A 13,802-nucleotide genomic window follows, 5' to 3' on the forward strand; every position below is an offset into this window, starting at 1 on the left:
CTCAACAAGGCTCTGCATGTGGAATTTCCCTTCACTTTAAACTCGCTGGACTATATCCATTCACTAACAAAGGATCCTTGTATTGTTCTAGAACTACTAGGAACTCCTGCTTATCCAGCCTCTCAGATGATCTCCTTTAATGGGAAAAATTAAAAATGAACCCACTGGCAAAGTCTCAAATAGAATAAACTAATGACAAGCCTTATGTTTTAATTAGCTCAACTTTTGTCTTAATGAAATTAGTGGATGGCCGTTTTTTTTTCTTACAAATGGAACTGTCATTGGTTCCTTTGGCTTTGATAGAAGGATTTGTTTGGAATGTATTTATCATTTTTGATACTAGATGAACATTTTGTTTGTTTTATTTTGAGGGTCCCAAGGTGATCAGGAAAAGGAAAAACACTGATCAACGAAGTTTTGAATAATGGTACTGCATTCTCTCTTTAATCTATGATTTTCATGTGACAAAAGAAACTATGGAGACATAATAACTCCATGTTGTCAGGCTGTTGAAGTATGTTAACTCAGTCCATGTACTAACTCAGTCTACGTACTAACTCAAGGTTTAGGACTAATGGAGAGAATAAGACAGATCTGAGTTTGAATCCTAACTCCAAATTCTCATTCCATCATTTACCACCTTGGCCAAATTATTTAACCTCCTTGAATCTCATTTAATGGAGATCATCACCTCAGCTCGCTCCTAGGATTGTTGAGAGGGCTGACTGAGATTTAGCCCAGTTCCTGGCATGTTGAAGACCTTCAATGAATGACATTTGCCCGTCCATCCCCCCTTTCTCTTCTCCCTGTAGCCACGTTTATGAGGTGACATCACAATTCCCTTAGTGAGATGGCTACTGGGTCTCAGGTTTTCTAGATCTCTGCTGATTTAAGAATCCAACTGTGCTGATATTATTTATGCAAATGCCAGCCGGGGATGATACCATAACAAGGATGAGTCATTTCAGAGTACTCCTTAACAGTCTGATTTTGCCTCAGAAAGAACTGGGTTTTCCTCACTGCTGGTGGAGAACAGTGGGAGAGATTCTCAGGGACTCAGGCACTGCTGATACAGGATTCTCATGACACCAAGGGTTTTTGTCGAGAAGGCCCAGGAATCCCCTATGTGACATTAAACAGGAATTAGCAGCCTGGACTTCGAAATCTGACAAAATGGGGTTTGAATCCTGATTGTTACTCACTCGCTCAGTACCCTCTCAAAATGTCTGTTTTCTCTCAGAGTTCCTATAAGAATTAAATAAGGCAATGTGCATAAAGCATTGAGGACAGTGACTGGCACATAGTAAATGCTCAATAAAAGTCAGTTATAATCTCTTCTGTCACTCTCTCCCTTTCTCCCTCCTTTCCTCCTCCTTCTCTCTCCTCTTCTCCCATCCCATCTTAGTCAGAGTTTACCACTCCTCTGTTTGCTAATTATTGAAGCCTGCCACCCAGCATTTGGCACGTTAACAGAGATGTTGTTTTTTGTACATTTACTATGTTCTCACTTCTGCTGAAATGCCTACATTCCACCCATACACTCAACATTAATTCATCCTTTGATCATTATTTTATGAAGCCTGTCTTCACATACTTGAAAGAAACTATAATTATTGCTCAGTCGAATGAAACCTCACATAACTAAATAAATAGTTGTTGATTGATCATGTAATCAAGAGCTTAAATAATACACTTTATTAAAAAGCTGTCTAATTTCACACCATTATTTCTAAGTTTTATATCCTACCAAAATAGTTTATCTCAGTAAACTTCATTTAAAAAAAAACTACAAATGTCTCTATTAAAATATGAGCATTAATAATAATGACCTGAATATGCATCATGGAATGTAAAGTTGCTCTGTTGCCATGACGGAGGCTAAGAAATCACCCCCTCAGTAAATAAATCAACATTTACCAAATGCCCCCAGAATGTACAGCCCTTTATTGATAAATTTAAAGCTTTATAAGTTTAGTGAGAGAGCTTCCCATTTCTTTTTTTCCTGCAAAATCTCTTTAGATCCTTCATGCTCTTAGAGAGGCAGGTATGTCTCTGTAATAATATATATATAATTAGCTCCTTTGTATTACCAATACATCAAGGAGACCCAGATTTACTTTATATATAAGCTCACTATTAGTTTCCTGAGTTAGGTGTATCTATTCTGATATAACTACTAAAAAGTGCTTGAAATATGCATAAATCCTGTCTAAGGATTCAAGTTAAATATACCTCAAAGAATGTTCCATCTTATTAAAATTTGCATACATTTTTCTTACAAGGGAGTCATTATTCTGCATTGTAGCATGTGTTTTATTACAAACTTGGAGTTCATTGATGAATAGTGATGGAGTTGCAAATCAAGTCAACAGCTTCATTAGCTCAGCAAGATTTTAGGAAGCTCTTCTCCCTCTGTGAGCAGAAGCTCCGAGTTAGGTTAGGACCTTCAGCTGAGTTCCAGGCACCCTGGGCTCTCCCCATGGAGAGGTGAGGTCTCCCGAGGAGAGGCTCCTTACCTGAGGCCCTCGGCCTCTGGAGAGTGCTGTCTACAGTACTCCAGAGTATAGGTCTCGGTAGCCTCTGGGTTGGCAGGCTGCCATCGGATGGTGGCCATGTTCCAACACACCGTACAGTCCTCGGCGCAGATTACAGGGCTGGAGGGGGCTGCAAGAGAGAACTGAATCAATTATGGAACATAATATGAACATCAGCCCTGCTTCCCTGGTACCCTGAGAAATGTGCTTAGGCATGACTTTATTTTAATTTTTGATTAAAAAATACATTCTTGGTTGAAAGCCCAAAAGATAGGAAAATTTAAAGAATGAAAAGTCTCCCTCCCACCTCTACCTTCCAAATTGCAGTTTTCACCCATCCCCAGAGAGCCTTTAATATTAGCTTCCTAGAAATCCCGCCAGTTTCTTTCTACATATACAAGCAAATAAAAAGGAAGATTCTTGTCTACCTCCCTTCACAAAAAAGTTAGCCATGATCTTGCCTTCAGTAGGTACTTAATAAATACTTGTTTTAGAAGGCAAGAAGAAAGGATAAAATGGTGGGAGTGAGTCATTTCTTCCTCTGAGGTAGTTACAATGATCTTCAAGGCAATGCAAACTTGGTTTATGCTGCACCTACTTCAGCTCCCTGTGAAAAGGCTCCACTGTGGGAATGCATTCCCAGTTGAATATCATTGCTGAAAACTCTTCTGGGGCTCCCAGCACCCATACGATGAAGCTTCTTACCTTGGCAAACATGGCCCCCAAGCACTAGCCTTTCTTACTTCATGTCTTTCCTCTCCTTGTTTTTAAGTCAAAGAAGTAGTAACAAACTTCTTGTAGTGCCCTGCACACTCCATACTGTTTCTTACCTTGATGTCTCTGCTCATATGTTTTCTTCAAATGGAATACACTCCTTTAACTGATCCTTTAAAGGATTCCATTCAGGCATCAATTCTAAGAAGCCATTCCAGATCCTGCCCCTGCCCCGGCTCTCTCGGGTATCCCTGTGGAGTGTTCTCATAATAACTTGTAAATAACTAGATCATGGCCCCTACCACAGTTTTTTATGATCTTTTGTTTTTTATCTCTCCCACTTGACTGCAAGCTTCTTGAGAACAGGAACCTAGCTTTATTCGTCACTGAATACTCAGCACTGTACAACACCCAGCATACAATAGGTGCTTAATAAATGCTTATTAGTTGATCTTAGTAGTGTGCAAAGAATTGAATATTGCCTCCCAACACCCCCTTAACATCTCTTTACCTGTTCTAAAAATTGCCCTTTCGCTGGGCAGGCTACATCCAGTGAAGTTCACGGCCATTACCCACACTTGATAGCATCGGTCAGGTTCCAAATCTTCAAAAATGCAGTAGCTTTCTTTCACTGTCAATCTGTATTCTTCTACCAAGTCTAGCATAAAACACAGTTACAAACTCTAGGGTGTCTTCCAAAGTTAATTGAAAATTATAGCTATTGGAAGAATTGCTCTACTATTTTCAGTGGAAAATTCAAACTGATAAACTGACAGATATCATTTTGTGATAGCTCTCACTTTAGAATCCATAAGAAAGTAATGGCATGGTAAAAAGAGATATTTAGAGTGATGCATTATTACTGTGAACGCTTACCAGAAAATAATAGCATATTAGTAACATTCTGGGCTTCATCTGCCACAATTAAAATAACTTATTTCAATAGCAAACACTAAAATTGCGTAGTTTATGTTAGCTTAAATCTCTGTAGCACATTCTCAAAAAATTCTTAAGAAGCAATGCTAATATTTCAGGAGAGTATGTAATAAATATGGACAACCCCATTTTTTCTAAATTTATGATGTTATAAAATACCTTTCCAAATTAGTAAACAATTTTAGTACTCAGCATGATTTTCAAAGTTTCAAATCCTGGTTCCTTCTCATGAATTCCAGAATCCTTTCAACTAGAGAGTTCCACGATTTATAGAAATACTTGAATTACTTTGATAAGTCATAAACTATTCTAAAAAATAACTTGTTCAAACAAGACATTTCCTAAAATTTCTTACGTTATTTTACTTTCAATATTTTAGTGGCATTCTTACTCGATACCATTATGAACATGTGCCCCTTTGGGCCAATCTGATTATTCTTACTGAAATTTTTTCTCCTTTACAAAGAATTATTTTCTTTTTTAAATTAGCCCATGATCATTTTAGTTCTCCTCCATTATTTCTCTTGAAAGTCACATCTTCAAAACTCCTCCAGTTAAGAAGCCCAGATCATTTTCTTTTAAAGGAAATTTAGGAGCTCTTCAACTCAGTTTCTTTAATTGCATCTTTCCAACCCACTGAGCTATACTTTCTGGATGGAAAGTTTGGTTTAAAGAATCTCATAAGGACTTATACACTGAAAAACATTTCCCCCACATTGTAGAAACTGTGGCTGCAGTCTTCAGTGGAATCATGCCCTTCGGCTGAGTCCTGCTGCCCCAGCACTTCTTTCAACAATGCACACAATGTATGTTGGGGGAGACCCCACACACAGCACGGTATCCCAATATAGATCACTGGATTAGCTAACTGACATCAGTAGATTTCAAGGTGTCGAATGAATGAGACACAGGACACGTTAAGTGTTTGGGGGCTGGGGTGGGGAGGAGCTGAAGCGCTTCAAAGAAAACATTCCAGGCAATAAATTGGTGTTAAGAGGAGTCATGGAGAGCCACACAGTTCCATGACCTCTACAGCTAGATATCGAGGAGGAAGAAGCGTGCTATAACAAAACAAACAGAAACAAGCAAACCAAAACATAAGCTTTGGAGTCTCAAAGATTTGTGCTTGAATCCTACCCCCATGATGTATAAGTTGTGTGACCGTGGGCAAATTACTTCACCTCCCATCAGTTTCCTTATTTGCACATGGGGATAATAACACTCACCTTGTGTTGTGACAGATACATGATCACATTGCCAGGAAAATAAGCAGTCCTTAATAAACAAACAGCCAACTTTACACTATACCTATGGTTGCTTTTTTTTTTTTACTTTTTCCTAATTTAAATAAGTATCATATGACATCTCAAAAGCCTTAAATCTTGGTAACAGCGAACTATATTATAATTTGTTCCTCATGACAAATTGGGCTCCTGAGTTTTGTAATGCCATGTCCATCCTGTCACATGCTCATGGGGTTTCCAAAATATGTGGGTCTGTCTTCAACAAGCAATATAAAAATGCCAGCACAACAGTTCTGATTCATTAGGAAGTACAGACTCCAAGTGTTTGGCTTCTAGGTCTCATTAGAAGTCCTACTGAACAGAGAGATATTTACAGAGGCTCAACTAAATATGTGTCATACATTCACCCTACTAATCACTTTCACTTCCATCTGCATATGAATTGGAGACACAGGGAGACTACACATACTGAGGCCCATGCCTTGAGAATTGTGAACCCTGAATTAACCTTTATGGTTTGTTTGCAGCTTTTATCAAGGTGGATCTGAGAAACCGCCAGCCATGACATCCAATACTGCATTTGCATTAAAATTATTTTGGAGGGGGGCGCCTGGGTGGATCAGTTGGTTGGACGGCTGCCTTCGGCTCAGGTCATGATCCCAGAGTCCTGGGATCGAGCCCCGAGTCCGGCTTCCTGCTCAGCGGTGACCCTGCTTCTCCCTCTCCCTCTGCCTGCCGTTCTGCCTACTTGTGCTCTCTCTCTATCTCTCTGTCAAATAAATAAATAAAATCTTAAAAAAAAATTATTTTGGAGGACACTGTCTTGTATACAGCTCATTTCTCTTCTGCAAATTGGTACATGTTATACTTTCTTTTAGACTCAAGCACTGATGGAGACTTGTTCTCCCTGAAGTGCTCCTTTCTGAAAATGAGAATCTCTTAGTTGCTCCTGTTATCCTGAGAGCTCAAAGCCAAATCTGAATCTCAATTACAATATTCATGTTGACCATTATGATATGTATGCATTTTCTTTTCCTTGATTCTGATTTCCAATTTCTGCTTATGTGTTTTATGTTTGCTTATATGGTTGTTGGTTTGTTGTTGTTTTTATATGTGCTATAAATGCTTTGTGGAATGAGTCATAATATGGATATCTTTAAATACTTCATATTAAGTTACAGAAATGTTGACATGCCTCTGTACTTGTGTTAGCAATCCTACCGTTTACTTCTTGGCCATCCTGTGGCTCCTCCATGCAGTAAACCTGGAATGAATCAATGACATCTTCTTTGTTCATGCTCCAGTAAACTACAATTGTGGTGCTGGTGGCAGAATTTGCTTCCTGAGGTTCTAATCTAGGAGGCTGTGGAACTGGAATAAAAGCAAGACTGATTATCGCTAATGCTGTTTTTACTCATTGATTCTTTTTCATTATGCTAAAGTCACTTATGCTCGTTGAAAAAACTTCAAACAATACAGAAATACATGGAGTAAATGTGGAAGGGCTCCCTTGTTCTCAACAACACCCACCCAAGCATACTCACTGGAGGCAACCACTGTGACATTTGAGTGTGTGTCCCTCCAAAATGTTTTTTATGCATTTGTATATACGTGCTTATAGACACAGAGAAATAAACATAGATCCCAAACTGTCATCACTTGATAATAATCTTCTGTAGTCCTATATTCAGAGTAACAAACTTATATAGAGGTGAGAGGATGCATCAAATGATTTGGTTTTCCTTCAAAATGAAAACTTGAGTTGCTTTGCTACATAACCACTGTTGTTTCCTTCTACATAAATAGGGTCTATATTCAGAACAGAGACAAATAAAACTCTTTCAGATCCAGTTGCTACATCATCAAAGCTGAAAAAAGACTGGTATGAATAAAAAATATCAAAACACACTTTCTGAAGTTACTATCCCATTTTCTCTTTCTAACGTGACTATACCAACACATTTTTTAAAAATTAAACAAAATATAAAAACTACATAAGAGAAAAAGTACCCTATTAACTGATGCAAAGGTAAGGGTTAGATATCTAATATAACTCTATTTTTCTGAATTTTAAATTCAGACAATATTCTCAAGTGTTTTCATAGAGATTTTTAAAGTTTATGCATATTGAACATTAATGGTATGTACAATGCCATAAATCAAGTTCTTATGCAACTCTCTTCCAAAATTTTTGAGATACAAAAGCATTGAACATATTTTACAAATTAGAGGAAAAGGTTATTCCTATAGTTGAAAAGATGTCATGCTTTTAAATTTGCTTTTGTGGTTATTTTTTCCAGTCAACATTTCCTGAGAGATAAGCTTACTGAAATACTATGGGCCAAATTTTATGAGATTACTTTATGAAAAGTCAACCCCGAAGGAAAAGAAAACAAAGGTTAGTTCAACAAGAAGGTAAAAATAATAATAATAATAATAATAAATAGGTCTAAAGAATGAAACAAAAAGAGGCAAATTGAAAAGATTTGATAAAGAGATAAGGAGCTAAGGAAACACAGAGTTATGAAAAGCAGAATAAGAGAGTGGTCAAGTTCAGAGGCTTCAAAGCAGAGACACCAGTCTGAGGTTAAATGCCAGATCCCCCACTTAATAGCTGTGTTAGCTTAGCCTCAGTTTCCCCATCTTTGAAATGGGAAAACAATAATAATAATAATAATAATAATACCATTTCCTCCCAGGTTTGTTGTAAGCAGCATATGTACATTAAGTGCTTAGTAGATTGTCTGACACACAAACAGTGCTAAAGTTTCAAAAGGCAAAACAGCCTTGGCAGGAGCACAGAAAATGGAGAGAAGGCAGGAAGCCCGTGAAGATGGGAGTTGAACTGGGGATCCATCATCTGGTAAATCACAGAGGGACTGCAGAGGTAAGACATGCTGAGCAGGCTGCTCAATAACCTCAGAAGCTTGCCTGTCAGAGCACCTCCCCAACGAATGATAATGGTTCAGAGACCCTCACGCTGTCTTTAACTTTCTTATTTGTCTTCCCGGCAGGAAATCAGTGTCACATTCTAAAGGAGTCCATCCAGATAAATGTAGTTCAGTAAATTTTCATGGTGCCCAGGTTTACTGAAGAGCCAGGCAGAATACTTCAACTACTGTCAATCGTCTTTGAAACGGTGCCGAACTCCTTGAGGCATGAATGATGAAAATCTCCCTTTCTTTCTTCCTATGAATTTTACATTGAGCTATATCTGCTTTTAAAAATGGCAACATGTTTTCAAAAATCTCTCTCTCTCTTAGGTAGCTTAACAAACTTAAAAAAGTGATATTTACTCCCCCAACAAATCACCAAATTTTAAGAAAGAAGTGGTTGTAGGGAATTAAGCAAAGCATGTGGGCTAGGAATGATTTTGTACCTCATGTGCTCCTTCCCCCAAAATTCCCCCCAGTTAAAACATCTCTTTTCAAAAACAGGAAACATTTTTACTTTTCAAAGCATTCTAAAATTAAAAAGAGAATAAGAATATTCCATAGATGCAATCCAACGATAATGGCTAGATTTGCAGTTCCTGTGTGGCAGGATATCAGGGACTCAGATTTCATATGTTAGCAACTCTGTTTACACTTCCATAGGAATAAACTTGCAAAGGAGTAATGCCAAAAAAATACAAAATGGGATTTTAAGGCTTCTTTATGGGAGGCTAAGGAATTGGGCAGAGAAATCACACCATAGATTCCCTCTACCTGATGGCATGTGCCCATAAAGAGCTGTCACACTCAGGTAAGCATCAGATCAACTTGGACTTCAGCACCTGTGTGGCCACATAGATTTCCACTCCATCTAGCTGTTCCCAGAAGAGCAGCATGATTCACAACAGCCAAAATGTGGAAGCAACCCAAGTAGATATCAGTGGGTGAACCGATAAGCAAATGCAGTATAGACATACAATAAGATATTATTCAGCCTTGAAAAGGGAGGGGGGGGAAACAAGAAAAGCAAAGGAAGGACATGTGACGCATGCCACCATGCATGAACCTTGAGGACATGACACTAAGTGAAATGAATCAGTCACAAAGAGACAAATACCGTATGACTCCACTTACAGGAGGGACGGAGAGTAGTTAAATTCATAGAGACAGCAAGTGGAATGGTGGTTGCCAGAGGCTGGGGAGCCGGGGGAATGGGGAGGTGTTGTTCAATAGGTACAGAGTTTCAGTTTTGCAGGATGAAAAGAATTTGGAAGATGGATACTGGTGATGGTTGTGCGAGAATGTGAATACACTTAATACTACTGAACTATACACCTCAAAGTGGTTAAGATGGTAAATTTTATGCTATGTGTATTTTACCACAAAAAAAAAAAAAAAAAAACAAGTCCCTAGGAGCCAAAGTCGAGGAAGCCTTGGGTGTTACTAATCTCTGGTTATCCCTTCTTTCAGGGCAAGGCACTCCGCCTCTCTGTGGTGGGGCAGTGGTTCAAGTGCAGAGACCCTGAAGCCGAACTGCTCCCCACCCCACCCCCCACACCGCACAAGTAGCTGTATATCTAGGGCAATACAGGAGACATTTTTCTGTTCCCTCTGTTTCCTCACCTGTCAAATGGGAATAATAACAAAACCTACCTCCTAGGCTTGTCGCAAGATTGGATCAAAAGATATGCTGCAGTGTCCCCAGTGCCTGGCGGCATGTGAGTGTGAAATAGATGCTAGGGGCTGTTCCGTGCCTCAGCAGAGAAGTCACATCCTTTCCTTAGAATTTCTGATTGGTTTAGGCAGTGATCGGATTAACTTTTCAGGTACCCAGTGAGGATTTTATATCTGAGAGGCGTCACCATCACCAGTCAAAAATGAACAAAAACTATTTAGCAGTAAGTCAACACCCCTGGGCTCCAATCCCATGAAGCAGCCATACCATGTGCAGCTTTGCCTCACAGAAATCAGTCTCCCTGTAAAGGGCTCGGAACTCCCGGGAGTCCCAAGCACCCTCTTTCTGAACGAATCATTAACACTTTGTGACAATTTAACTCTGTGGCCTCTTAAATATATAAAATGTCCTCTCATTTTGCCTGTCAGATATTCAAAAGAATATCCTTCTAAATGAACAGCAGCATACAATGAATCCCTTAGAAGCGAACAACCTACTCTGTTAATCAGAATTTCTTAGTTTCCAATCACCTCTCGATTTAAAGACATTACAAAAAACACCCTTTGGTTTTAACACATTTATAGAGAAAATCCTTATGATAAATGACTGAATTTTTCACTTTCTATAAGGTTGGTGGGTTTTGGGGGTCTTTTTAAAAGACCCCCGAAAAAGCCTTTTACCAAACTAAAATTCTTCCTGCAGGAATGAAAATTAATTGTCAATGTAAAAATAGCAGCTGTCTTTAAGGTGGTTTGGAAAGAATATAGTATCTTTTAAGGAAGATATCTGAGTATATTTTACAGTAAGTGAAACTTCATAACTTCACTGAAACACAGCAGCTTTGAGAAATCTAAATAAGTTTCATTGTCTTGTTTGTTAAAATAGCACTTTAAAAAATATTTTGAAGAGCCGGCAGGATGCTTCTGACAGCTGAGTAGGAGGCTCCTGGCCACAGAGCATGATGCTGAGCTGTTAGTTCTCTAAGCTAATCTGTTTAGTATGAAAAAAGCGGGGGGGGGGGGGGGGCGACTCAGTTGAAGAGGGAAAAACCACTCATAAGGAAAAATCTGTTCAACACATATGAAAATATTTGATTTATTTTTCCTTCTATATCTGACTGCTGGTGCAAAGCAAATAATCTCTCGAAGACAGAGAAAGAAATCCTATTTTACAAAGAGAGAAAAAAGATGGGACCCTTTGGTTCCATTGCTACTTCTTCCTATCTCCTTGATAGCCCAGGACAGTCACAGAGCTTCAGATGGAAATGCAGATTATAACTGAAATGGTATGCTAGTCTTATGCTTTGATTCAGAATCTAGCTTTAAATTTTTACAACTAGGAGTTTTTTCCGGTTATATCTCCTTACATACAAAAACTTTACAAGGGAAACAAAAGCAAAAATAAACTATTGGGATTATACCAAAATAAAAAGCCTTTGCCCAGTGAAGGAAACAAGCAATAAAACAAAAAAGCAATCTGCAGAATGGGAGAAGATATTTGCAAATGATGTATCTAAAGGGTTAATATCCAAAACATATAAAGAATTCACAACAATTCAACATCAAAACACACAAATCATTCAATTAAAAAATGAGCAGAGGACATGAATAGTTTTTCCAAAGAAGACATCCAGATGGCCAACAGACACATGAAAAGATGCTCAACATCATTCATCAACAGGGAAATGCAAATCAAAACCAGAACGAGATATCACCTTACACCTGTCAGAATGGCTAGTATCAAAAAGGAAAGAAAAAAAACAAATATTGGCGAGAATGTGGAGATTGTAGATATTGGAGTGCACTGTTGGTGGGAATGTAAGTGGGTGCAGCCACTGTGGGAAACAGTATGGAGGTTCCTCAAAAAATCAAAAACAGAAATACCATATAATCCAGGAATTCCACCACTGGGCACAAGCAAAATCTTTCCATTTGCATCAACATGGATGGACCTAGGAGGTATTATGCTAAATGAAATAAGTCAGAAAAAGACAAATACCGTATGATTTCACTTATGTATGGAATCTAAAAAACGGAACAAACGAACAAGCAAACACAAACAGAAACAGAATCATAAATACAGAGAACAAATTGGTGGTTGCCAGAGGGGAGGGGGCTTGAGGGATGGGTGAAATAGGTGAAGGGAATTAAGACGTAGAGACTTCCAGTTATAAAATCAGTAAGTCACCGAGATGAGAAGTACAGCGTAGGGGATAGAGTCAATAACATTGTAATAACGTTGTATGGTGACAAATGCTAACTACACTTACCCTGGTGAGCACAGCTTACTGTATAAAATTTTTTAATCATTATGTTGTACACCTGAAACTTATATAATATTGTCAACTATACTTTAATTTAAAAACTTTACAAAACAAACAAGGAAACACTGCCAAATTTCATCGAGGGAATTAATATCTTAAAATTCCTACCAGCCACTTGTTTTAACATCTGGTCACTTCTTGCTGAGCTGTCATCATAATGTTCAAAAAGTGAAAACGCAGCAGGCATTTTCTCTAAAGAGGCAGTGCTCTCCATTGCAGAAAGCAACCTATCGGGGGGGAAACATTTCTATGTAAGTCAAGAAATTATTAACATACAGAATGAAAGCTAGAAACAATTGCTTAAAATGAGGTGGTTGTTGGTGGTGGTAGTGGTAGTGGTGGGTTTTGTGAGGCACTGTATCCAAAAAGGAGTTAAACTGTTTTGAAGTCCAGAAAGATAGGTCTAAAATCTATTTATTCTTAGGATTCTTTGGTGAAACTGGTTAATATTAGAAATTCCATGCCTCTATTCTCAGACCCGAATAGATGCCATCAAATTATACAGTCTCAATTTTGCATCTGTAAAGTTTGTCCTAAAAATTACGATATTCTAACGATTCTTTTTTTCTTTGTTTCCTGAAGGATATAAAGGTTGCGAACCCGTCTGGAAATTCACACACTCTTTGATGTCCTTGCTGTTCTCAACCCTTCCAATTACGCTTCTAGTTAATTAGTCTTTCAAAAACTATGTTCACCTACTATGTGCCAGGCACTGCTCTGGGTACTGGGGATATAGCAGTGAAGGAGGATAAAGTCTATAAATTCTTGAAAGACTAAACACACCACAGTCTGTAAGTCAGCAGCTTTTACATACTCATGACCCTCTTAGGAGGGATGCTAACACTTAACATTTGTATCCAGGTGCAAACTGGGCTTTAAAACAAAACAGGTTGATTCCAAAGAGGTAAAAAGGGAAGGAGAGATTGTAAAAGCATTTCACTTCAGCATGAGGGGCCTAAAATTTGGTTACGAGCTCTCCTCTATGCACCTGGCTCACAGGGCACTAGAATTATATTCCAGCAATTAAGCCAGCTTTGAGGAACTCCATCAGCTTCATTAGCATGGACTTTTTGGTTTGGGTGGCACAGATCCACCTCCAAGCCTTTGTACTTGCTGTTGGAACTTTCTTCTTCTAAATATTGTATGGCTCCTTCCTCACTTAACCTAGATCTCTGTTCCAATGTCAGCTCCTCAGAGAGGCCAGCCCTGAGTATACTACTCACACAGCACTATGTGTCCCTAATACCCTTTATTCTGTTAAATTTTACTTCCTCGAACTTATCACAACCTATTTGTTTTTGTCTTTCTATTTCACCAGACTATAATCTTATGCAGGAGAGGACTTTGTTTTGTTCACCACTGTACTGTACTGTGTTACCTGGCACACAGTGGCGTTTAACGGATTTTGAATGAGGAGAGGACAGTTTCACTTGGGTGAGATTA

The 13,802-nt window shown here is 38.5% G+C and overlaps 1 protein-coding gene across 2 annotated transcripts in view; it reads right to left on the bottom strand.

Annotated features, from left to right (window-relative positions):
* Positions 1 to 13,802, bottom strand: part of CMYA5 (cardiomyopathy associated 5) — an 88,154-nt gene that overhangs the window by 20,057 nt on the left and 54,295 nt on the right. Inside the window, exons 6-9 of one of the 2 annotated variants that reach the window (XM_032404118.1) lie at positions 12,468 to 12,586; positions 6,650 to 6,799; positions 3,760 to 3,906; positions 2,517 to 2,664 (exon numbers count right to left, since the gene is read on the bottom strand). In XM_032404118.1, the coding sequence (XP_032260009.1) occupies positions 2,517 to 2,664; positions 3,760 to 3,906; positions 6,650 to 6,799; positions 12,468 to 12,586 (564 nt within the window). Of the gene's footprint in view, positions 1 to 2,516; positions 2,665 to 3,759; positions 3,907 to 6,649; positions 6,800 to 12,467; positions 12,587 to 13,802 lie in introns of those variants that run through there. The other variant, XR_004299392.1, reaches the window with a different exon arrangement.

This window comes from Phoca vitulina, unplaced genomic scaffold (assembly GCF_004348235.1).
Source record: "Phoca vitulina isolate PV1807 unplaced genomic scaffold, GSC_HSeal_1.0 scaffold6, whole genome shotgun sequence".
Classification (NCBI taxonomy): Eukaryota; Metazoa; Chordata; class Mammalia; order Carnivora; family Phocidae; genus Phoca; species Phoca vitulina.